The sequence below is a fragment of the Lagopus muta genome, chromosome 7, assembly GCF_023343835.1.
Source record: "Lagopus muta isolate bLagMut1 chromosome 7, bLagMut1 primary, whole genome shotgun sequence".
Lineage (NCBI taxonomy): Eukaryota > Metazoa > Chordata > Aves > Galliformes > Phasianidae > Lagopus > Lagopus muta.
The window spans coordinates 4,648,775-4,672,777 of NC_064439.1; the positions used below are offsets into that span (position 1 = coordinate 4,648,775).

Consider the following 24,003-nt stretch of genomic DNA (forward strand, 5'->3'; position numbering starts at 1 on the left):
AGGGCTGGCCTCTTGTTTGCTGATCTGTGGCCGCCCGGGGTTCATGGCCTGCAGTTTGTTTGCTCTCACAGGAGGAGGACTTGGGAGCCTTTGGGATGGAAGCAGCAGTGAGCAGCATGGCTCTGCAGGACCTGCTCCTCTGGGAAGCTCTGTGGTTGTTTTGCTCCATCTGCTCTGTGAAGCCGTTTGATTGTTGTAAATGGTTTTATTTGCTTGCTGTGTTAGAGCCGTGGACTAGCAATACCTGCCTCCAAACCAGTTTTCTCCTCTGTTTTGCACGTGAACAGAGCTGTTTTTCACGAGTGGCAGGAAAAAATCTGTTTGCTTCAGGTTATATAACATCAAAGTTACGTTACATATAACTGTGAGTTACGGACCAGAATGCACTGAGCTCCCTGTTGTGGTCACGGTAAGTGGTCATCTTCTTTGATAGCAGTCACTAAGCTATATGTTAATGATTTAGAATCCAAGTGATAAGTAGTGAAATACTGTGCTACAGCTTCAGTTTTAAAAACGGTGGTTTATGATCCACCCCTATCTGAATGTCTGCCTCAGTCCTTTCACAGTAGTACAACAAATGCAGAGCTGTTTCTAGAAGCTCAAGAAGAGGATTTGTTCTCTAGTATTAATTTTTTTAATGTGTTATTCATGAAGAAAGCAGAGCTGAAAGCTTTCTATTTCTTCTCAGTAAAAATGAAACTAAGAATAGGTAATCTGTACAGAAAAGCATGTAGAGGGTCTTTTCTAACTCCAGCTCTTGCTAGCATTGGAGTGTATGCAAGTACTGTTGTACTTTCTTAGGGAACAGGAACCACTATTCTGCAGAAAATAAGCTGGTAAGGCCATTGAATAATGCATACAGTATTATAGGAATTTAGTTCATCGCAGAAGTCGGAGTAGTTCTCATTGGGTTATGTGTTTTCAAATGACTTTCTGCTCCCTGAAGTTGCTTTAAGCTCCATGTGTGAGCAGGATCAGCTCTCTGGTTTGGGCAGGGCTGGGTATGTTCTTGTGTTCCTCACAGCATTTACAGGCTGGCAGAGGCAGATGTGTGCATATGCATGGGCTGTATTCATGCATGGACTGCATTCATGCCTGCGTGTGCGTGCTCTTGGTTTATTTAGGCAGGCAAAGTGTTGAGCCCTTCTGTCTGTGCCTTACAGGTGGAATTTGGGAAAGCATTTCAAGCTGCTTAGTGTTGTGTAGTACAATATATTCTTTCAATATGGGATATTTTAAATCTGGTGAGAACCTATGGGAACTTAGACTTCCCCTGTGCTGTCACTATAAACAAGAGGCGTAAGCCAGGTGACACCCTCAGTGCTGTGTTTCACTTAATGTACTTTCTCATTCCTAGATTGTGCTCAGTTTAATTGCCTGAAATGACTCAAGGGAAAAAATCCACCAAGCTGCATGTTCAGACAAGGAGCTCTCAAGATACGTTATTCCATCGCCTTACTCAAATCTTGCACAACAATTAGTTTATTAATAAGGAAAATATCTGTAATTAGTAGTATACAAACACCAAACACCACAATTAGATTTTGTGGAAGCCATAACTTAAATTGTTCCTTGAATATTAAGGGCCTGATCTGCCTGTGCTTCGTGCCATTCTCAGAATACGTGGGACAAAATGTTGTGTGATATGACGACAGAATTTTATGCTACGTGTGAGCAGGGAATAAAGTTAGGATGTTAAAGGCTAAATGCTCCTTTGGACCTCAATAACAACTTGTATGAATACCTCTCATTTTTAATATATATTCAGCCTCAAGCTCCTGGAGGAAGGCTGCTGGTATCTCACCTGTGATTCCAAACGAAGCTGGTGGTATGTTGTCCACATTTTGTGGGTTGGTCTGTTATATATGTATTATTTTTTAGGACCAGATTTAAAAAGGTGTTCTGCAGACAACCATGGCACAGCATACTTGTTTTAAAGCATAGAAACTTGGAGTGGAAAGGTGAATCCAGTTCTCTTTGGGCTTTAACTAGTGAATGCTCTCCTGCTGGAGATGGACCTTTCTCTCTCTGCTGTGCAGTACATACACCCTGCTAAGAGGTACTGTGTGAGTTTGTATTTTGTCACTTGATGCAGGGTTTTAGGAAAACCTCAGCTTGATACCAGAGGTCACTTCAAGCAGTTGGTACCTTCCAGCATTCATTGAATATCTTACTGTCTTTCCTTTTATTGGCAATATGTGAAACTGATGTTTGCAATGGAAAATTCACATTCTAGTTTTTTTTTTCCCCCACATCCTGACTTCAAGCCACATTCCTTAATGTTTGCTGTTGTTTATCCAGTGCCTTTCAATGCAAACAGTACTGGTACAAATCTTTGTACCATAAGGAAGAGAGAAGGATGGATGTCACAGGTTTGTAGAAACTGCATTTTGTGAGGCTGTGTAGAGCTGTTTTTGGGATTGAACATAAAGCTTATGGTAGTGGCAAGGAACTCAAAACCAGAAAGCAGGCACAAACATTACCTAAGTGCTGTAATTACCTCGCCTTGTTATTGAATGATGGTGAAGCATGTCTCAACGTGTGGCATGTCAAAGGTATTTGGAAATGATGCTCGTCCTTCATTAAAGGAAGGGAATGAAGCAGCCTCTTCCACGCTTGGCCTTGCCTATAAGCGTGCAGTAGCTGATTAAAGAAGATTCTTTGAATAATTGAATTTTCCCAGCTGAGGGGGGAAAAAAAACACAACAACAAGCTTCATGGATCGTGTGCGTGCTTCACTGCTGCACAGCTCCATGGCCAAGGCATCTTCTGTATGAAAAAATGTTCCACTTTCACCTCTTGGCAAAAGGAGGGAGGAAGAATGAGGGGAAAAACTGCAGTGAAAGTACATCCAGAAGCTCTGCTCTGTTTGTGTAAGCTCTTTCCCTTGTGAATTTTGTTGTGATCTTTGAGCTGGTGGCTTTTCATAATATGTTGGACAAATAAATCTGCTCTGAAACATTCTGTCATCAGACTTTCCATACCGCAGTGGTTTTCTTGCAACATGGCACAGAGTACTCAGGAGTCCCCCAGGTTTTCGGATTCCTGGGAACCCTCAGCAGCTCCTGGTGGATATGGGAGGCATTCATGGCACACAGGAATTGGGCAGGGGTTCCTCACCCAGCTTTGTCAAGGAACCTCATGGCTCCCTAGTCCTGTGACTTGTTTCTCATGTGGGCACTTCTCATCTGTATTTGGACTGCGCGGACTTCTGGTTTGGAGTGGTTGGGAAATAGTTGCATTGATATGGGTGGAGGAGGAGAAGGATTGCACGAAGGGGTTATTTTGCAGTATTTTTAGTGCAGATAGGCTTGATGGATTGTTTCTGGTCTTGGCCAATTCCTGCTGACTTACAGGAAAGAAGGGATCCGGAGGGGGGGGGGGGGGGGGGGGGATGATCTCTCCCTGAACTGTAGTTGTTTGCAGTATAAACAGCTGAGCTATTCTTCAGATCCTCTCTTAGAAAAAAACAAAACAAAAGCATGCACTTTTTGGGTGATTTCTAAGGTAGACAAAGATGCAAATTGCACCCTACAAGTGCTTATCAGCTTGGCTTTGTGAATGCTACCTATGGTTAGCTGGAGTGATTCCTGACAACAGCAAGCTAAGGAGATCCATAAAAAGTCCTTGGAAATGAACTGGTTTCTATTCTGCTGTTATAATTTCAATGTGGAGACCCATTCCCTCCTAGAAACTTTCTGCTGTTTGAGTCTGGGCAAGGGAGTTTGGCAGCATGTTCACTGAGCTCAACGGGTCTTTGGTTGCTTCCAGAGGAGGTTTAAGTTGGATATTAGGAAAAACTGCTTCACCAAAAAGAGCGGTGATGCAGTGGCACAGCTGCCCACGGAGGTGCTGGAGTCACAGATCCTGGAGCCATTCAGGAGCCGTGGAGATGTGGCACTGAGGAATGTGGGCATGGTGGGTGGGTTAGTGGATGGCCTTGGTGGTCTTAGAGGTCTTTTACAGCCTTCATGATTCTGTGATCCTTTGTGGGGCTGCAGCCAACGCCTCGTGCTGGACCAGGGGAATGAGACCAGAGTTCTTCAGCAGGAAGGGCAGTGAATGCATCCCCAGTACTGCACAGCTTAGCTCTGTACTTGTACTGCTAATCTCTGTTAAATTTAGGGCTGGGAAAATTGTCTGTTGACATGCATTTGCTCATAATATGTTCCTCTGTCCCCAAGAAGCATACGGTCTTGTAGGAAGGGCTGGAATGAAGCAAGCTGATACGCAGCTATTTGTCCTCCCTTTTTGGGTTACGTAGGAGTGGGAGAGATGCCAAATATTTTGCTTGTTTTGCAGCAGTGTGCAGTCACATACAGTTCATTTCTGCTTTAGATCTGTGGAAATTCAGGAGCTGAATTCAAATGCAGGAGTTGGTTTAGATTTTAGTAACTGAGTGAATATGCTGGGGTTGGGCAGAGGAATGGAATACTTATTGGTGGAGATGCATTCTGGCCAAGGGAACTTAAAGTTGTGCAGATGAGCAAGGCATGCAGCTGTGATTGCAGCCACCTCACACAGGGCTTCTCTCAATGCAAGCTGTGCCTTGCAGAGCTGGACTGCAGGCAGGTTTGGGGTTAGAAATGGCTGTTGCTTTTCCCTTGTTCTGTCTCAGGCCAAGTCATGAGCCCCATTGCAGGGGATGGCTGCAGGCTGGCAAACCTTGAGTTGTGGTGCAGAGAGCTGTTGTGTGGTGTATGAGCTATCCAAAATGGATTGTCATGATGGTGGATGTCCCACTGGTTGATGCTCATAGGTGAAGATGGTGATTCACCTTTTGCAGGTTACTGTGGCTGGGATTTTCCATCTGAGCATGTTCTGGATAGGCCACTGTGCAGGGCTCCTGGGTGGGAGCATTAGTGCTCTTCTGCTCTCAAACCAGGTGAGGGAATGAGGGCTCCAATGGGTGAAGAGTCCATGCTCTTCAGGAGCTGGTGGTCTGCTGTGCTGAGAGCTGCAGGGCACTGAGGTCTGTCTTAACACAGTGGTAAATGGAGCTGCCTCATGGCTGAGAGAAGAAGATGCAAGGAGGTGGGGATGTCTTAAGTCAGGACTGAGCGAGCTGAATACCCTTAGCACTGCAACAGCAATGGAAAAAAGCAGCTTTTTTGTCATGTGGGACAGAGACCAGCAGACCTGCACGTGTTCTGCTTCAGTAGAAAGCTTCAGATCTGTTGGTGGGTGCAGGTGTTATTTTTTACCTTCATTTATCCTTTCTGACAGGGTGAAGGCGTGATCTCTGAGGGTAGCAAGGCAGGTTTGGTGGGGTGTAGCTACATAATCATTGACAAATGTAAGCATTTTTTGTTCCACTGTATAACGTAACAGTTTGTGTTCTGCTTTCCAGGATCAGTGAAAGTTAAAGCATTGGTATTAAACTGCACAGTTTCCTTTCTGTGTGAAGTTCAGGATATATCACATGGGCTGAATGTACATGGTGTTCTGGGCTTTGGAGAACAACTGAATGTGTCTCCAGCTGTTCCAGCTGCAGTGCAAGAGAGGCACTGAAGGATGTGGTAAAGACACCAGGATGCCTTGAGAAAAGTCCCTCCTGTTGGAAATGTAGTATGTCAGAAAAGAAACCATTTATTTTCATTGCTGATTATCTGAATTTCTAAATAAGCAATGAAACCTGGCTTTGTTTTGGGAAGGAATTGCTGGAAGTTGGGCAAGTTTTGCTGCTTTTCTTCAGTGAAACCTTCAGTAACTTGATCCATTCCTGCACCTTTGGTTTCAATCTTAACCTAGTTCAGGTTTCCTGATATCACATTTCCAGGTGGGAATGTGCTGTTTTTCCAAGATTGGGTATAATCTTCCATCCAAACTGTATGGTCAGGTGAGCAGGGAAGGAGTATTTCACTATGAATCTCTCTGGATCAGTTGAAAATAGTTGAAAATAGTAATGCAAAGCCAGGCTGGCAGCCAGCCGTCCATCCTGCTGCAGGGGGTACTGGTATTGCTTGTCCTGCCTTGTAGCTGTTGGTAGTTATTGCTTCAAGCTTTTTGATTCTTAACATTAAGCATTACTTTTTTTTGTCCTTTTGCTGAATGGAGGGAGTACACTGAGTGCTTTCCTGGAAGTCACTCTGCTGTTTTGTTCAGCTTCATGTTTGGGTACAGTGAACACACGTAGCCAGCGAGGAAATAAAACTCCTGTCAGACTCCTGATCATTCATTAAAACTGTCAGGTGTGTATTGGTTTTGGCTGTTCCCTCTTATACAGTCTTCTTTTTTAATAGTTGATCTGGATTCAGATAGACATTTAGATGTTTTAAATGTAACGTGAGCGGGTTATGCTTGTTTTTTAGAATTGACAGCATGTATCTTAATGGCTTTCTTAAGTAGACCCCAGGGAAATGGAGTTGGAAAGCCAAAGTGAGAGGTCTCTTGCCTCAGCAGCACAGTGCTGCCAGATTGAGCTAATTATTAATGAGAATTTGCCACATGCCTTTGTGGGTTTTTGATTTAACTGTTTGCTCAAAGTATAACGACAGAAGGTGGGTGCTCCTACTGAATTGAAACCCTGCAGTGACTGATGTTGTAATTCATTTAGATTTAATACACTTACTGAATATTTGAAGCTCTTCCAAAAAATTCAGCTCAACTTAAATTCTTTCAATTCGATGATCTTTGAGGTCCTTTCCAATCCAAGCCATTCTGTGAGTCTGTGAATTGGGTTGGAAGGGACGTCAAAGATCATACAGCCCCCAACCCCCTGACCTGGGCAGGGTTGCCACCCACTACATCTTAAACAAGATTTTTTTCTCTGCAGTATTCACTTCTACTGCATCTCCAGAACACTGCAAGTATTTGGAAAAATGAATGTATGGAGGATAGCCTGAGGTGAGGTGAAGTCTACTCCATGGAAGCTAAGATGGAAGAGGCACAGCTTTAGCAGTTCCCCTAAGTTGGGTTCTGTCTGTACAGATACACTGAAGTCTTATGGACTATTCCTTAGTAAATCCCTGCAATTAAACAGGCAGCAGTCAAGTTTGTGATCAAAATCTGATGTCTTTGATTTCCTCCCAGATGCGTTAGGTTCCAGGAACTTGCTGAAGCTGTATGCTGGCTGTACCTTCATTTCAGGAGTTGTCTTAGTTGTTGGAAACAACTTTCAGATCATATTAGCAAAAGAAGCACCAATGAGAAAATGGTTTAGAGAAAGTTCCCTCTTTCAAATGACTGGGGTTGCTTCTTTTTTCTGCAGCAGTGCGTGGGTTGCAGAGAATAGAAAAACTGGGGAGGAGAAGAAGCAGGGAAGAGCAGATTTAGTCCAAATGACAGCATTTATATTGAGCTACGTAACATTTTAAAGAGCAACAATCTTCCCTACAGTCATGCATGTTTCTTACTGTGTTACATCTTTTCCAGAAACAGTGGGATTTCAGTGGTTCTACAGACATGTTAGCAGGATCAGCACGGCTTTCTTGCACAGCGTGTTCTATGAGAACTGCATGCAGTGTCCACACAACAGCAGTGTGTTGGGAGAAAGAAGTGGTAATTCAAAGCAGGCATCTGAGATCACACACACACAAAGGGCATTTGAGTTTCTTTTTCACTTTCAGAGGTGGATCAGGGGAGCAGACCTGGGATGAGCTGTTTTTCTGGCAAGGAGGAGAACTGCAGCCTGAGTTTAAAGCGTCCCCAGGGAGTGACTGAAAAATTCATAAAGTGAAGTGGAGGAGCAGAACTTCTTGCAATGGAGCTCCCTGCAGCAGTGTGCCTGCTAGATTAGTCCCTTAGCAAAGAGCTGTTCCTGGGGAAGAGATGAGAAAGCCTGCAAAAATAGACTAACACTTTAGGTTTGATGCCTCTCTGAAGGATTTGCTGCAAAAAGTGCAGTTGGGAATGTAGCCGTCTCTATGGGAACATTTTGCTGCTATATTTAGCAAAAGTAAATGAAGCTCGTTTCATCAGATGAGCACAGTTTTGGTAAGGTTTGATTGGAGGGGTTAGGATTATTTTTGGGGGGAGAGAGACTGGAGGAATTTCTTTGTTCAGGTTCGGTGAATCACTTGTCTGGGATTTTTCAAGTCAAAAAATGCCAAAGGTGTATATTCTTTCTGCAGGCAGTGTTAGGATTGGGTGACAGTTCAACTTGAACAATTAATTGCTTGGATAAAATATGTATGGCAGGTGGCTAGCTGGGCACGTTCAGCACTGGACAATGCCTGTGAAGCAGAGAATTTGATGTCTCTCCTGTACATTGTTTTCATGGCATTCCTCAGGTGCACTGCAGCTGGGGATGTGCCTGTTGGGTGTGCAGCACACAGCTTACAGCAAAACTCTGCACAAGGGCTCCTCTTCAGCTTGCTTTCCCATCTGCTTTTGGCTTAGCTGCGTTGTTCAGTGAATTACACCTTCAAAAAACAGCATGGCCATGTAGGAATGTGGGGGCAGACAGCAGTGACTCCAGTTGTGCTCCAGGTACCCACCTGCTTGCAGCTCATGCCCCGAGCTCTAACAGCTTGGTGAGTTCCTCTTTTCTCCCTTTCCCTCCATGCTATGCTCAAGCCCAGCGCACAGCCGAGCAGGTCGGATGCTGCACATATTTATGCTCTATAAACATGTGCATGTTTACATTTGTTTCATTGCTGTTTTGACTCAAATCCCACTCTGATGCCAGAGGATACGAGCCGTGATGAACGAGCCCCAAGATTCTGCCATTGCGTTGCCCTGTGTTTGCTGCTCTCCTGCCTTCCTGCTCAAGTATTTAGCCACTTCTTTTAGGTTACCTTTCAGGATTTCAGAGACCAACCTGGGAGCAGTTCAGAGGAGCCATGATGAACAAACATACATTCTGGTTACTCATTCTCCTTGACATTTATGATTGAAGGCAAACTTCAGCACTGATTGGTTATTCTGCAGTGCTCCATGTTATACTCAGCTTAAACTATAAAACCACGCTCTTTTTGCAAAAATAAATCTTCTCTACAAAATCCTCTCCATTGTGACTAACAGCTGTACTTCGATTGTGAGCAGCTATGAAACTTTAAAGCAAACCCTCTTGCTTCCTTGCTGCCTGCCAGCTCCTCTGAGCTGCACATCTCACGTGGAAGCTCCCAGCCCTTTGCTGCTCCACCTTTGCACTGCCGTGCCATCGCGCTCGCACCCAATTCTTTCTCTCCGCTTGCATTCGCAGGCCACATCTGCTGGTGAACTTTGTGCAGTCTGCCTGGTTTTTTTCTTTTTCTCTTTTTTTTTTCTTTCCCCTCCCCTTTTTACTAGAAGAAAGGTTTGTTTGTTGGCCGCTGGCTCGGGGCGGGACAGGAATGCAATGCATGCCCAGACCGCGCAGTATTTCCTGTTGCTGCAGCCCTCTGCGTCGGCACGGCTCCAGCACGAGCAGCTCAGAAATGAGGCAGCTCCCGAAATGCCTTGATTTTCTTTTATGGGGGAGAAAAAAACCCGTATTTTTTAACAGTGAATCTTTGTGGCGTGACGATGCTTGAAATCTGTTGGTTTCGAGGGATGTGTGTTATTTATAGGTTGCCGTGGCAGGGAGTGTTAACCCTACAGAAGGTGAAGGGAGGAGAATCCGTCGCGTCACTGCAAAAAGTGATGTTTATTTTGCAGCACAATATGGCTCCATCGTGCTTCCTGTGTAGCTCAGCCACTGCATTTTCCACTCGGTTAAAAATAGTGGTGATCTTTTGTCACTGAAGTTATTTCTGCATTATTTGCGCTGCTTTATTTTGCTCTTGCATTGTTAAGGAGTCTTACTTCTGCACTGCGTGAAGTCTGTAGCAAGAAATACTACGTCTGGGCAAAAGGGAAGAAGTTGAGTTTGGTCACTTCTGCCAAGGGAAGTTTAATTTTGTCTTGTGTATGGTGTGGAAGGGAGATGAGGGGCTTTTCTTTCTTTTATTATTTTGAAGCACTTCTGTAGACATGGCGGCTTTGTTGCTGTTTCAGACTTTCAGCTGATAGAGGAGTATCTGTGGGCTGTGGCTATGCATTGATTACTTTTTTTTGTTATTTTTTTAAGCAGATCCATGTTTTAGAGCACTTGTGTCCCTGGCTCCAGCAGAACATAGGAGGTCAGGAGAGGGCAAATACCAGGAAAAGGTTGAGTTGTAAATCGTATGTAGGAGTAAATGTGTATATGCAGAAATGCTGTATATCCTTGTACCTTTTTATGTGCTCATCAGCTACTTGGTCCTGTTTGAGAAGAGGGAAAGTGTGCAGGTCAGTCCTTTGGTCCACCTTTGATCCACCCTTGGTCCTTCAGGATGGCACATGCCAACAATGCAACTGGGTGCCAGTATGGGACAGATGCTAGCAGAGAGGAAAACCAAGGCAAGGCTGAATGGCCATATCCAGGCATCTTTAAACACCATCCAGATGTTCAGATGGAGGTACAGCCTCTCCCTCTGCGTTGTGTTGGGAGGGTCCTGCAAGCCTGACATCTCTTACTGAGTTTGTACTCTCACCTGTTTTAATCCCTGGCTGCTTGAACTTCTTGGATCACAGAGGGATGTACCTTTCAGGCCTTTGGAGATGCACAGCTACATGTGGCAGTGGACTCAGTGAAGCTCTGTTGCCTTGTCAAGCAGAGCAGAAGTGGAGGAGCTGGCCAGGCTCAGCACTGTGTAATGTGAGCTCAAAGGTATTTCGCTCACAGCGTGGTTCAGCAGGTTAATTAGGTTGTTAAAAGCTGTTTTGACTTTCTGGCTTCATTATTAAACGTGAATGCCCCCAAAGCAGTGGGTCTGTTCTTAAAGCCTTCAAGCTGACTGACTGGCTGTGAGGAGGTGAGCTTTGGCAGATGGATTTATTTTCATTAAGCATTTCCTGGTTGCGAGATCTTACTTTTTTCTGAATGCTTGCAGCACAGCAAGACAGCAAGGATGTTTATCTTTAAGTCGTGGTTTAGATGAGTAGTAACACGTGATATGAAGGATATACCATCATAAATATGTACATCCAACTGTAGTGTACAGACTGTAGCACACCAGCTATTTGGTTTTCCTTGGAATCCTTTGGGCTCTCCTTGGAACCTTGGTTTATGTGCTGTTTTGAGGCTTTTTGTGGTTTCTCCTTCCTCCTTGTCAGCTCACAGGGCAGTGTGGCCAGTCCCTGCATTCAGCCTTGAGGAGCTACAGCAGATTGAGCATCACGGCGCTGTACAGAGAAGGCAGAGCAGAGTTCTGCTTCGTGGTTTGAAATTCACTGCTGTCAATGCTTAGCAATTGAGCTTCCAGCAGCAGTGGATATTTCATCCACCCACATTTAGGGAATGCAGCTAATAATTATGATCAGGCAAAAGTTGGTTTTTCCTTGAAGCTGCTGCAACAACAAAAAACATTTCCAGAGTGTTATTTGATGAGGTGGAGGTCAGTTCTCTTCATACTGCTTTGAATTAACATCCATCCTGACTATTTCTCTCCTTTTTGTTCTTGGTAGTACCCAAAAATGTACTTTCACAGCTCTTTGGCAGGATAGAGAGCACGCTCCAGTTTCGTGCTGCCCTTCAGCAGTTCTGGACTAACAGTTCCATCTCAGTGTGCAGATACAGTTCCTGAGTTTGCTTTCCAAAGCGTTGTGGAATGGGTTAATAAAACAGCATTGTTCATTTAAACTTTCCTGTGAGGTATAGGTCTTGGTGGGCAGAATTAAGTGCTTTGGGAAGAATTTTCCTTCACGAAACGAATCTGGGATCCCTCCATTCAGAGAAATGCCTTCGATGGAAGAACCAAGACCTGAAGATAATTCAGTTACATTCTGATGGGGAGAGAGGTTATCAAACGTAGCTGAAATGAAAACGACTCTGGAGTGTATGGCACTGGTGCAAACAGAGCAATTTGCTCAGGTTTTACCTGTAGGAAGGTTAACCCAGATGTGGACAGTTATTCTAGGTATGTGACAGTGCCATTCCTGCAAAGCCCATGTGGAATTAAACAAGAATAAACAAGAATAAACTGAATAAACTGTAAATGATGTTTTAAACCAAAGCAATCTGGGAATCGTGCAGATTTTGTTTAAAGTCTCATGAAGTAACTTATGCCCTGATGTGCATGTTCCAAAAATCAGAACTGCTTTGTAGCTCTGACTTCTGTAGATTATACAACTTCATTTTTCTACTCCGAAATCTTAAGATCGAGACATTGCACATCTGTAATCACGTATAAATTTAGAAGCTGCCTTCTTATGAAGAAAGGTTTTGTTTAATGCTACTTTGTTCTTACTTGCACGTTCCCATTTTGCCTTATAAACAACCTTGTTGGCGGAGCGCTCGTGATGCGCAGATGTTCATTTTATTGCTTTTAGTTTGTCTGGAAACGCAGTGGAAATCTCTTCATTACCCTGTTTCTGTTCTTCAGGAAGACTGGCTATTGCGTGCATTTCATTAGGAAGCAGCAGCAATAATTGGACACCTCATGGGCTGTGGAGGGACGGAGCAGAGCTTCCAGACTGCCTGCTGTGCCTCCTGAGTGCGCAGGGCTTTGCGCGCAGCGGCTGCGTGGCAGTCTGGTCTTATAATTAATTGCATTTTTATAATTAATTGTGACTTTCAGTACCACAAATTAACCGTATTTCACACAACCGCAGCACAATTTGATGGGAGAAGCCCTGGACTAAACTTTTATTTTAGAATACACCCATGAGGGAAGAGCTTTTCCTCACCGTGTTACTCACGCTGCTGTTGCAGTTCTGCATTTGGAGAACAAAAGCATAAAGCTTCTGCCTCCAAAGGGTAACGTGAGTCATGGGAGGTTTGCAAGGATGCTGTGGATTTATGCTGTAAGCGTGCTTGGGTGTTATTTTCCACCGTAACAGTTTCTTCATTGTTTCCCTTCCCATTTTCCTTGCATAGCCACCTGGTATGGTTACATATCTTCTGTTCGGGCTTGTGTGGTTACAGTAAGTTCTTGTAAAACTTGCCTTTATGTTTCCTTGCATCCTTCCCCACATTCAGTAATGCTGTGGGTTTGTTTGGACGTGGCAGAAGACCTTGAGAAGCACAGTTCTTGGGACCACAGTGACTTGCAGAAACTTATGGGCAAGGTGGGAATGAGCTTACCTGCAGGTAGCATGCAGCCACAGGTTGTGAGCAGGGAGAGCTCTCATGAGGATGAGGGCAGGGAAGCTCGAGGTGGGACATTCCTCTGGTTTGAAAGTATGGATCTGCACCAGAGCCCCTACAAAGTGTGGTATGTATAGCCTGTCTTGATGACATCTCAAACGAAGAGGATGGCACTAGATTTTAATGCTCATCAAGGGAGGAGCATCAAACAGTTGGCACTTCACTTTATTTGTTGAATTCCAATTAACAAGAAATGTGGTGAAAAGAATCTTTTGGATGTTTGGATATTTGAACAGAGGGCTTTGGAGACTCTTGCAGACCCCATGAAGGCTGAGTCCAGTGTGATCTTTAGTTGTGTGGAGCAGGGAATGAGGAGATACAGTGATGGCATTTGTATGGGCATCAGGTATATAAGGTGTGCATGGATGTGTGCAGAATTAGAACCAACTCTGAAGAGTTGGAGGAAGGCTCATTTTGAATGACTGACCGTAAAGCTAAGTGTAGATTTTCTGCATGGGAAGAGGTAAGAATTCTTGCCCTAGGAGTTACTAGGAAGGTATGAGACCAAAGCATGGTGTTGATGTATAAATTAATGGTGCACTCTCCTTTCATCCTGGGTGTTGCATGCATTTCCAGTCCCAAAAATACAAAATGGAGAAGGCAGTTCATGTCCAATGGAAAGCCTGGCTCTCAGCAGCAGCCCTCGGAGCAGGGAGGTGTGAGCAGACCCAACCAATCCTGGAGATTTCCGGGAGCTCCAACATTTTGTGGCTGTAGCCACAGCTGCCAGAACGCTGCAGCTCTCACTGGGTGGAATTTCTCTTGAAATTCTGTATCCTGTAACCACTTAATACAGTGCTTTGCATATACAGACCACCCATGGCCTGGTCTTAAGCGTGTGAGGTTTGAAGGCTGACATGATGGGATGTAGGTAATTTCTTGCCTTGATTGTGTTCAAAAACCTCCTGAACACGAAGCTCAGAAGCATCCTTATGCAAGCGTTGAGTAATTAGTTTTCTTGCTTAACGCTAACCTTCTAACTTCATAGAGATGTTTTCTGCAGGAAAGACTTTAGTCTCAGCCTAGAATATCTGCTGGACTTCATTGTAAATTGTGATCAGGACTTGGGGACGAATTCTGTGCACAGAAATTGTTTGCAGAGCAAAATTTCATGTTATGTTCTTGTACCTTACAAAGTTCAGAGGAAAAAGAAATCAGTGTGCTGTCATGTTTTTAAATGGAGTCTGAAGGGACAGATCAGGGAAGCAGGTAATATAAAACAAGGGAGAGGGCTCACAAGTATGGAATATCAAAACTGTCCCGTGAAACCGATATCAGTGCATCACACAGGCTTGCAATGTGGAAATGGTTTTAAGTTGAGGGAGGGAAGATTCAGGTTGGATGTTGGGGGGAAGTTCTTTACAGAGAGAGTGGTGAGGTGCTGGAACAGCTGCCCAGAGAGGCTGTGGATGCTCCGTCCATCCCTAGAGGTGTTCAAGGCCAGGTTGGATGGGGCCCTGGGCAGCCTGGGCTGGTATTAAATGGGGAGGTTGGTGGCCCTGCCTGTGGTGGGAGGGTTGGAGATTCATGATCCTTGAGGTCTCTTCCAACCCTGGCCATTCTATGATTCTATGTGTTGGTAAAAGAGGATGAAAATACTTGAGCAAATACACTGTATAAGAGAACAGAATTGTTGGACCCATCAGAAACCTTGTGGGGGTTTGAAGAGAAGCTCACAGTGGTACAGCAGTTATTTACACAGTGCATATGGCATGGCCAACCTCCAGACCAGGCTGCCCAGAGCCACATCCAGCCTGGCCTTGAATGCCTCCAGCAATGGGCATCCAGAGTCTCCTTGGGCAACCTGTTCCAATGTGTCGCCACCCTCTAGGAAATATATCTCTAGGAAATCTGAAAATTGTGTCTTAGAACAGCATGGTGACCTGTGATTGTGCTGAGATTTAGATTGCTTAGTAGTATGCTCGTGCCATCATCAAAGTTTGACAAAGTATATGCTGAAATAGAGGGAAGGTCTCAGTATGATGGCAAGCTTCTTAAGTTTCTGTTAAGGTTGAAGGACTTCTAAGCTAACAGCCATGTATGCGAGTTCAGCCATTGTACATCTGGAAAAGTAGGTCTGTATTATATGAATTTTTCTGTGTTTTTTTATCCTAGTGTCCCAATGTAATATCAGCTTGAAGAAGCAGAGGAGTCGAAGTATTTTTAGCACCTTATTCTGCTGCTTTCGTGACTACAATGTCGAACCACCATCAACCAACAGCACCAGTGCTCTTCCTCCTTTGGTGGAGGAGAATGGAGGACTTCAGAAGGTCAGACTCTTCTCTTATTCTACTTTCCAAAGGTCTTTGGTAACTGAGGTTGAACGAAGCACTTCTAAATGTTTGTCTCAGCAGGTTTGCCTCATGGGTAATGTGCTATATCAGCTGATGGAGAATTTCTGATGGTATCCATTCAGCTTAAAACTAACTTTTCTCTGAATTTATGATATGAAAATAACATTTAAGACCCATTATAAAATTGTAGGCTTCCCATAGCACTCCAGATGCCGTGTTGTTTCCTAGTTTTAGTTCTCTTTTGCAAGTAAGAAAAGATTGAGGTATTTCACATTAAAGCGTAGTGAAGCTGCTTTGAATGTCACTTGAAAGTCTTTCCAGTGACATAAAAACAGCCCAATAAGGGAGAGAAGTGTATTCCTTTTGACTTTATTTTAACCTCTCCACCTGTGTTTAATTCACACAGAGGCCAGAAGTATCAGCTTTTGCTCTTCTGGCTGTAGAAGAACCCTGTATTTATAGGGTTGTTTACCTAATCAGTCAATTTATTTTAAACTTTCAGCACTTTAAAGCATTGTGTGCTAAGAGCAGCAGGTTACTTACTTTGAGGTCTAGTGATTAAACTGCTTTGACACGCACATAAAATCGTGTCAAATAAGTTTCCTGTGTTGTCTTTCAACCTGATGATACCCAGTGGATTTGCATTATATTACTGAAGGATTTTAGTTCAATGTGAACATAGGAATGCCATCTTTCTCATAATCTCCAAACTCCACTTACGCTATGCTTGAAACTGAAAAATCTTTCCCCTTCCATTTTTAAGAGAATGCAGGAATGGATGTATGTCTGGGAAATAATCACAGCAATACATTTCTAACTTTTCACTTCAGCTCTGCCAACCAGCTCTTTATATTTGATGCTGCTCATTTCCTGCCTGCTTTGCCCACTCCTCTGGATTTGGGTTATTGTTTGATTTGATCTGATTTTTTTTTTCTTAATGTGGAGGAAGAGAGGAAAGGAAAGCAAATCATGTGACAGAGACCAAGAATATGCTTTAGGGGGGCAGGGTGTGAGGGCACTGAAAAATTCCTCTGCCAAGGAATTGTACATTTATTTTAATACTATTTTTTTTCCCTTAGCTAAGCTGCATTTCAGCTGAAGTGAGGGAGATCTAGCTTGGATATGCTGAAGGAGAGCTGAGAATAGCATGTAGCATGTATGTGCATGTGCACCTTAAAAAGAAAGTAAATGGGAAACTAGAGAAATTTCCTTTTCTGCTGTGTTGGTGGGCAGATAAGAGGCATAGGTAAGGGTGACAGCAAAACTGCAAGTAAGAGAAGAATAGGAGAAATACTTTAAAGAAACGCATGACAAACTTGAGCTGAAAAGCTCTGGAATCAAAACATTCAGAGTACAAAATGTTAAACACGTAATGACTTTCTAAATAGTATCTTAGCCTTGAGCAAGTGATTGCATGTGTGTTTGCACAGGTTTCCATCCTCGTGCTGCACTGCCTCAGCAGTTGTGCAATTCTATGCGAGTCCAAAACGCGAATCACAGAATGCACAGAATTACCAGACTGCGACGCAATCGGGTGGAAACATCCAATGGATGCCTTAAAAATAATAAATTATTTGAGTTCATTTTACTCAAACACAGTGAATCATATTCAGACATGTGCAGTTCTTTGTAGAAAGGAAATGAGCGTTGCTACGTTTTTGGGTCATTCTCACTGAGTGCAAATAGACCTGTAACAATTCTATTCTAAATGCAAGACTGCAGTCTAATAAGCTCTGTATGCTTTTCTGTGTCACTTTTATATTCAGTGCTAACGTGGTTAGTGTAAGCATGAAATTCTTTCCAAGACAGGAAAACAGCATGGAAGATTTGGATATATTTGAATGTTCTCGCTCTGTCAGGCCTGTGCTTTCTCCCAGATGAGCTTTATTCTAAAGCTGTGCAGGCAGGGTGGGTTTGATCGAGTCACAAGGAGCAGCTTTGGGGATTTGGAGGTGATTTGTAAACTGGAGGAAAGTACATGCATCAGTGTAATTGAGTTTCACTAAATTAGTGAAAATAAACATCCAGAAAGGGGCAAAACAATCAATTTCGGAAGGAGAGCTTCACAATATGCTGCTTAAACTCTTCTGCTGTTTACTTAAAGCTCTCGTTGTACTGATCTGCCTGCCTAGTTAGAATAGTTGAAATTCTGTTGAGCAGCTGTTCAGATGTCTCTTCATTACCTCTGCTATTAATTATTGATCGCCTCCCAGGTGACCTCTGCCCACGGTGCAGAGCTTCGTGTATCCTTCAGAAATGGAAAGAGGAAATTGCACAACGATGTTAAATAGTTACTATTAGAAACTGGAGTATAATATTGCTTGGATGTGCTTTCCTTCTGCCTTCATTGTTCAATGGAACTGTTGTATGGAAACCAGCGATAAAAACTGGAGGGGAAGATAAAAAGAAGTGAGAAAGCTTCAGCTGCTTTCATAGAAATTCAGTGTTCTACATTGCTTCTGGCATAGTCATGAATTGGTGTGACAAGCTTCCTTCCTTCTAATTAGGAGTCTCAAGTCTTTCCATGTTAACCTGTTGTAAAGCAAGGCAAGCAGCAAAAGGTATTTTATAAAGCAGTTGAGAACACAGTTCAGAGATTTTGCTCAGAGGTATTGTGCTGACTTTTCTTTTAGTTATTTTCTTTTTTTTTGCTGTGTTAGGGGGAAAAAAATACTTCTAATAGTGGTTTACCAAACGGTGTGAGTTGATTCTGCTTGGCAAGTTAAATGTCACGTCACTTCTTTGTAGGATTGGAAGCAATGCCAAACTGAGCGTGGTTTTGAATAAGGGAGTCGTACAGCACTGATTTTTACTCCATTGGAAAATACATTAAAAAAAAAAAAGCCCAAAAACTTCTTGAAATATTGAGTTCATTTTTAAAACTTTTACTCACAGAGCAGCTGTTTGTCCAAGTGTGATGCTAATACTGGTAACGAATGAATGGTCCACTCTCTAATGTTTCAATACAACATTTCTCTGTAGTAACTTGTATTTACTGAAACTCTTCTGCATAATATATTTTTTTCTTCGAATGCAGAAGCTCTTTAATGCACCACAAAGGTCTGTTCTGAGACACAACATCTGTTACAGTGGGTATATCAGCCTGCCTGCAGCTCAGATGCAGAGTCAGATGTGTCATTGTGAGCACACAATGTTCAGCCTTCTGAAATCCTGGCTCATTTTTTCCTGCCTTCTCAGCAGCAGGAAGTTTGACAAGCCAGTTTTCTGGGGCAACAGCATTGAGAGAGAAGGGAGTGTTTGTTCAGAACAAACTCAGATCTCAACTTCTGTTCTTCAGTTAGCGGTTTGACCCAATAGGTGTCATTTCTGAGCTGTTGTGTTGTTTTACTCTGGGCAAGTTTGCTACCTGCATTTTAAAACATTTGGAGATGCTGGTGCCATCTGCGAACTTCAAGGAGAGAGCTAGATTGGAAAAAAAGGGAGGAAAAGGTAGCTGCAAACTCATTCTCTTCTCCCTTGCCTTTCCAGCCCTGGTAGGTGATGGGGCTCCAACATCTCTCAGCACTTCACTTCACTTACAACCCAGTTCCTCTGCAGTAATTTCTGCTTCTGTTTCACAGTTGTATACGATTGGGCACACAGATTGTGTTCAGCGAGGTGAGGCATGAATGAAGGAAAAGTTCTTTATATTTCTTGGATCAGGGAGAATGTCTTGATCCACACTCAACGAGGAAGATGACAGAATTAGATGAGAGTTCATTCTGGGGACAGCAGCTGCCCCTGCTGCTTTCTGTGTTACAAGAATGAAGCCTGAAAGGTCAAGTCCTTGAATTTCCACCTCACCCATCCCAACCACTACATAAGTAAGTCTTTCCCCCGCTGCGTTCTGATGCAGGATCCTGCCATCTCCAAGGTCATGCTAGAAAACTTATTTTGATGACCTGTTGTAACATCTTCAACATTCTTAAGGAGTCTGCTTCAGGGATGTTTTTTAAAATACACTTGGAAGTGCAGAGAAAGGAGAGGATCTTCTCTTCCATGTGAATGTGCTTCACTGGAATGAGGAAAACAGACCTGGTAGGAAATGTGTTCTTGAGATCTGAAGGAGTATCTCCTTCATCCAGCAGACACAGATGGGCAACTCTTTTTCCTGCTTAACCTTCACTGATCACAGCAAGAAGTTCCTAGTGTCTGATTCCATTGGCCACCATCAGCATGTAGTGGGCAGATGAATTTAGAAAATAAACCTTTATTGAGGTGCTTGGTTTCTCTTTACCAGACTTTTTATCTAACCTTCTCCTTTGCTTCCCCAATAGTCTTCTGCATCAAGAGACAGATCAATGAAAGAGTCAGATAGTAATACATTACTGTTAACCTATCAGCAGTCCAGTATAAATTTCTGTTTAAGAAATCAATATGATAAATGTGTTCTTTTGATCAACTTCTCTGAATGGGTTATTCTTTAAAACAAATGGCTCCGTATCTTTGTGCACAGGCTGCTTTCAAACAAGCAGAATACTGTGGCTTGTCACTTGATGGCCATTGATGTTAACATAGACAGCATTAACTTACAGATGCAGTACTGAAAATGCTTCATCTCCAACCAAAACTACACAGATCAGGGGGAAGAGGAGATTTATCACTGTATGTGTTGTGTGCAGAAAAAGCCAGATGGCAGTGGCTGAGCAAATCAGTTTCTGTATATCTCAGTGATACAGTGGGGAAGTTCTGGCACTCTGAGATCATCTTTGTCCTGTTGCTAGCATCAGGGGCTCATAGAAAGGCTTCAACAAATGCAATTATCTGTCATTACTTCAAACGATAGTGTTATGTCCTACTTCCTTTCCTGTTTCAGGAAATAAAGCAGGACACTTCTAAAAGTTTCTCGTAGCAGGATTGTTTTGAGAAAGCATTTGCACGTTCATGGCCACTTACACTTCAACAGCAGACTCCCATATATATCTTTCTTTGTTTTTCCAAGTGCTGTCATAACCATTTTGGGTTTTGCATATGTACTTTTAGGATTCCACCTAGGAATTCACTTCTTTCACTTCATGATTTAATAAATTCTGCGAGAAAAATAGAAGCATGATGGAAGATGGAAGAGCTTTATCAACTTAATTCTAGATTCTCATGAAAGTCAACCTTACAGTAATACCATGGGGCACAGCTCTTGTTTCAAGAAGTTGCCAGAGCACCAAGCAAGTTGCACAGCAGTGATTGCCTCTTGAAGTTTGTGGGAAAGCCTGAAAACTCAGATGTTTTTGTGCCCACCATTAAAATGACCTTTTACTGTAATGGTAGCAATGTCTAATGCTGTTCTCATCCGTTGATGGAAGAGAAGCTCCAGTTGTGTTTCATTCTACCACAGGATGGAAAGAGGGAATTAAAAACCAACGCACAGTTTGTAGTCAGTGCTCTGCCTGCATAACTCTGTCCTTGAGAGTGATCTGATCCCAGGCCAACTAATCTGAGCAGCACCTACTCGGATTCACTCTTTTCTCAAATGGCACACGGACTTCAGATGATGCTCCAGCAAGCTCTGAAAGGAAGCATCTGTTGTCTTAGTATTTCAGCCCCGACATGAGAACAAAACATGAAGTTGGCTAAGGTCTTCACTGTCATCTTGCACACTGAAAGAAGGCTGTGGGAAGTATTGATACTTCTGCCTCTTTCTGGCTGAAGGAAGTGAGATTCTTTGGCTTATCATCCATCCATCTATCTTGGTTATTTTGCTGTCGTTTAATTAATGCTGTCTTTTCTGAGGCAGCCATCTCTAGCAAAGTTAACTTGAAAGACTTCTGTCGTGCTGCTGAGATCTGGCTGAGCCTCTTGTTGCTGCAGTGAAAATGGACAAATATACCCACTGGTAGACCTTAAAGCTGAAAAAGTTACAGTAAATACAGGTGCTTTCTTATTATCATCTCTTTAATTACAGCATGGGTTGTACCAGTCCAGTCTCCTAAAAACCATAAATACCAATGTACTAACCAACCATTACAGCAACTACAATGCAAGATCCTGTTTTTATTTTCTTTTTTTACCCTGATTTCTTGAATACTTTGAACTTTGGTTTAAAATGTTTGAGTGCTACATTTACTGCTTCAGACCTTTGTTCTACCCTTTAAAAGCCATTACCCTTACAGTGATTTTTTTTCTTTTTCCCCAGGGTGACCAGATGCAGGTCATGCCTATACCAAGTGTATGTATTTTTATCCCTTTTTCTTTTAATAATTTTCATAACCTTTGCTTTGAGTCATCTTATGTTGCAGTCTAACAGGTCTGTTTTGTGTTGCATGTTAACAGAAGGATTTTGTGTTCTGTCTGCTATGTTGTATACTCAGAGATGAACTGAACCACACATGTACACAGACTAAAAGAAGGGTTTGGGTTTTATATGGCTTTCGGCTTGCATCTCAGCTAAACTTGTTTCTGGATTTCTATCCTTTTGCAAACACATGAAGCAGTCTGAGAGTAGAGGTCGCTTACTTCAACAGTGACAAAAAGTGGCTCACTGTCACTAATAGGAACACAGTTACAAAAACCTTTCCCTTATTTTTCCATGTGTGCCAAAACATGGGAACAACACGCTTTGTGTTGAAGCAAGCCATTTTAGGGAAGCAGAGTTCTGTGCTTGTAGCTGCGTTACTCTGCTTGTTGGAGATGATGCTCTCATTATCAGCTCTTGCTTTATGGCCCTTAGTATTCCTGCTTATCTTCCCTAGATTAAATGTGGAATGCTATTAGGCATTTGAATTATTTTTCAAACCTAAATAAAAGAAAAAAGTCCTTCAAACTCAAGCTTCTAATTTAATGAGATGTGACCATTTTTGGTCAAAAAAGCTGTTCTTTTTCGACTTGTTTTTAAGAAGACTTAGGCTTTTCAAAAGCTGGACGTACTTCTTTGAGCTCCTCTGCTGTTTATAAGGCTTTATTATTGCAGGGCTTTCCAGGAAATAGCACACCAGTGCTGGTTTGTAGAGCTGTTGACACAGTGCTCCTTCTGAAGCTCCTTGGTAGTCCTAAAAAGCTGAGTATTCCCCAACATTTTATTTTTTATTTTTCCCCTCTTTTCCTTTCTTCTCATGTAGCCCAACATTACAAGGGCTCCTGTAAGAACCCTCAGTGCTGCGGGGTCAGGAGATTGGGAAAACTGCAGCCTGCTTCCCTCCTTGTCAGGCTATGTAAAAGCTGTTAAAAACCACTCTTTATTCCTCACTTCTTATTTCTAATATGAGATTATTTTTAAAGCCAGGTAGGACAGGATGGAGCCCTGGGCAGCCTGATGTAGTGGTTGGTATCACTGCCCATAGTTGGTGGGTTGGAGCTCAGTGATCTTTAAGTCCTTTCTAACGTAAACTGTTCTGTGATTCCATCTTACGTGGCTGATGCCTGTGTGTGTGTATATATATACGTACACACAATTTCTATATGTGCAAGCTGGAAATCAAAAGCTTCAGATCTATGAAAATACCAATTTCCTAATGAAAATACCAATTGCTAAAGTCCTCTTCCTTTCCATGCTCTCCATGTGCTGCTCAGTTGTGGTTGCTGTTGTCCTGGCAGCCATTTGAATGTACAACTTGTTCTGGCTGTGCTCTGAGCTACAATTAAGTGTTACCTAAGAGTGGGTGTCAGTGGTAATGAAAGAAGATCTCAAGAAGAAAGTTTCTAAAATACAGATGAGTACAGCCTTGTCAGATGCAGTCATGAAATTAGAAGCTGTGCTAGAGCTCCATCTTGGTGATGGCAAAGCAGTGCTTTGCTAGGCATGGGTAGCTGAGAGAAGACAAGACAGAGGGGGGATCTTGTGCCTGTAAAGATCTAAAGGAGAGGAGACAAGTGGCTGGCGTTGGGCTCTTTTTGGTGATGTCTAGTGACAGGACAAGGGCCAATGGGCACAAACTGGAACGCAGGAAAATCCATATGAACATGAGGAGGAAGTTCTTTACAGAGTGGCAATGCCCTGGGTCAGGCTGCTCAGAGAGGTTATGGATTCTCCTCTGGAAAGATTCAAAACCCACCTGACTGCTTTCCTGTGCAACCTGCTTTAGGGAACTTCTGTAGCAGGGGATTGGACTACATGATCTCCAGAGGTCCCTTCCAACCCCTGCAATTCTATGATTGTAGTTCAAGTGCAGAACTGTATTCCTAGCACTTCAAGGCAGGAGAATGAACTTACCTTCTCTGTTATGGCATGTGATTCTCAGGGTGCAGGTCACCATCTCTTCTCCTGTGCCATCTGATGCCCCTTCTGCAGCAGGACCTGCCCGCTGCCAAGGGAGCAGTGCCCGCAGGTGGCTGTATGACATTTATGGCCTTACATCAGGCTGTTTCTTCCTGTCACTCCAGGCCAGCATGCAGCTCTGTGTCACCTTCTAAATACAGACCCAAGTGTGCTGCGTATAGAATCCTGGAATAGCAGCATGGTTTGGGTAGGAAGAGATCTTAAAGCTCATCCAGTTTCAGCCCTTGCTGTGGGCTAACTGCCTCCCACCAGTTCAGGCTGCACAGGACCCCATCCAGCCTGTCCCTGAGCACCTCCAGGGATGGAGCACCCACAGCTCTCTGGGCAGCAGTGCCAGTGCCTCACTGGCCTCCAAGTAAAGAGTTGTTTCCTAACATCCAACCTGGATCTCTACTCTAGTAGTTTAAAGT

General features: G+C 43.2%; 1 protein-coding gene across 3 annotated transcripts in view; it reads left to right on the forward strand.

Annotated features, from left to right (window-relative positions):
* CTDSPL (CTD small phosphatase like) overlaps nt 1–24,003 on the forward strand; it is a 72,120-nt gene that overhangs the window by 24,147 nt on the left and 23,970 nt on the right. For 2 of the 3 annotated variants that reach the window (XM_048951720.1, XM_048951722.1), the window contains 2 exons: nt 15,206–15,360; nt 21,515–21,547. In XM_048951720.1, the coding sequence (XP_048807677.1) occupies nt 15,206–15,360; nt 21,515–21,547 (188 nt within the window). The remainder of the gene's footprint in view (nt 1–15,205; nt 15,361–21,514; nt 21,548–24,003) is intronic. The other variant, XM_048951721.1, reaches the window with a different exon arrangement.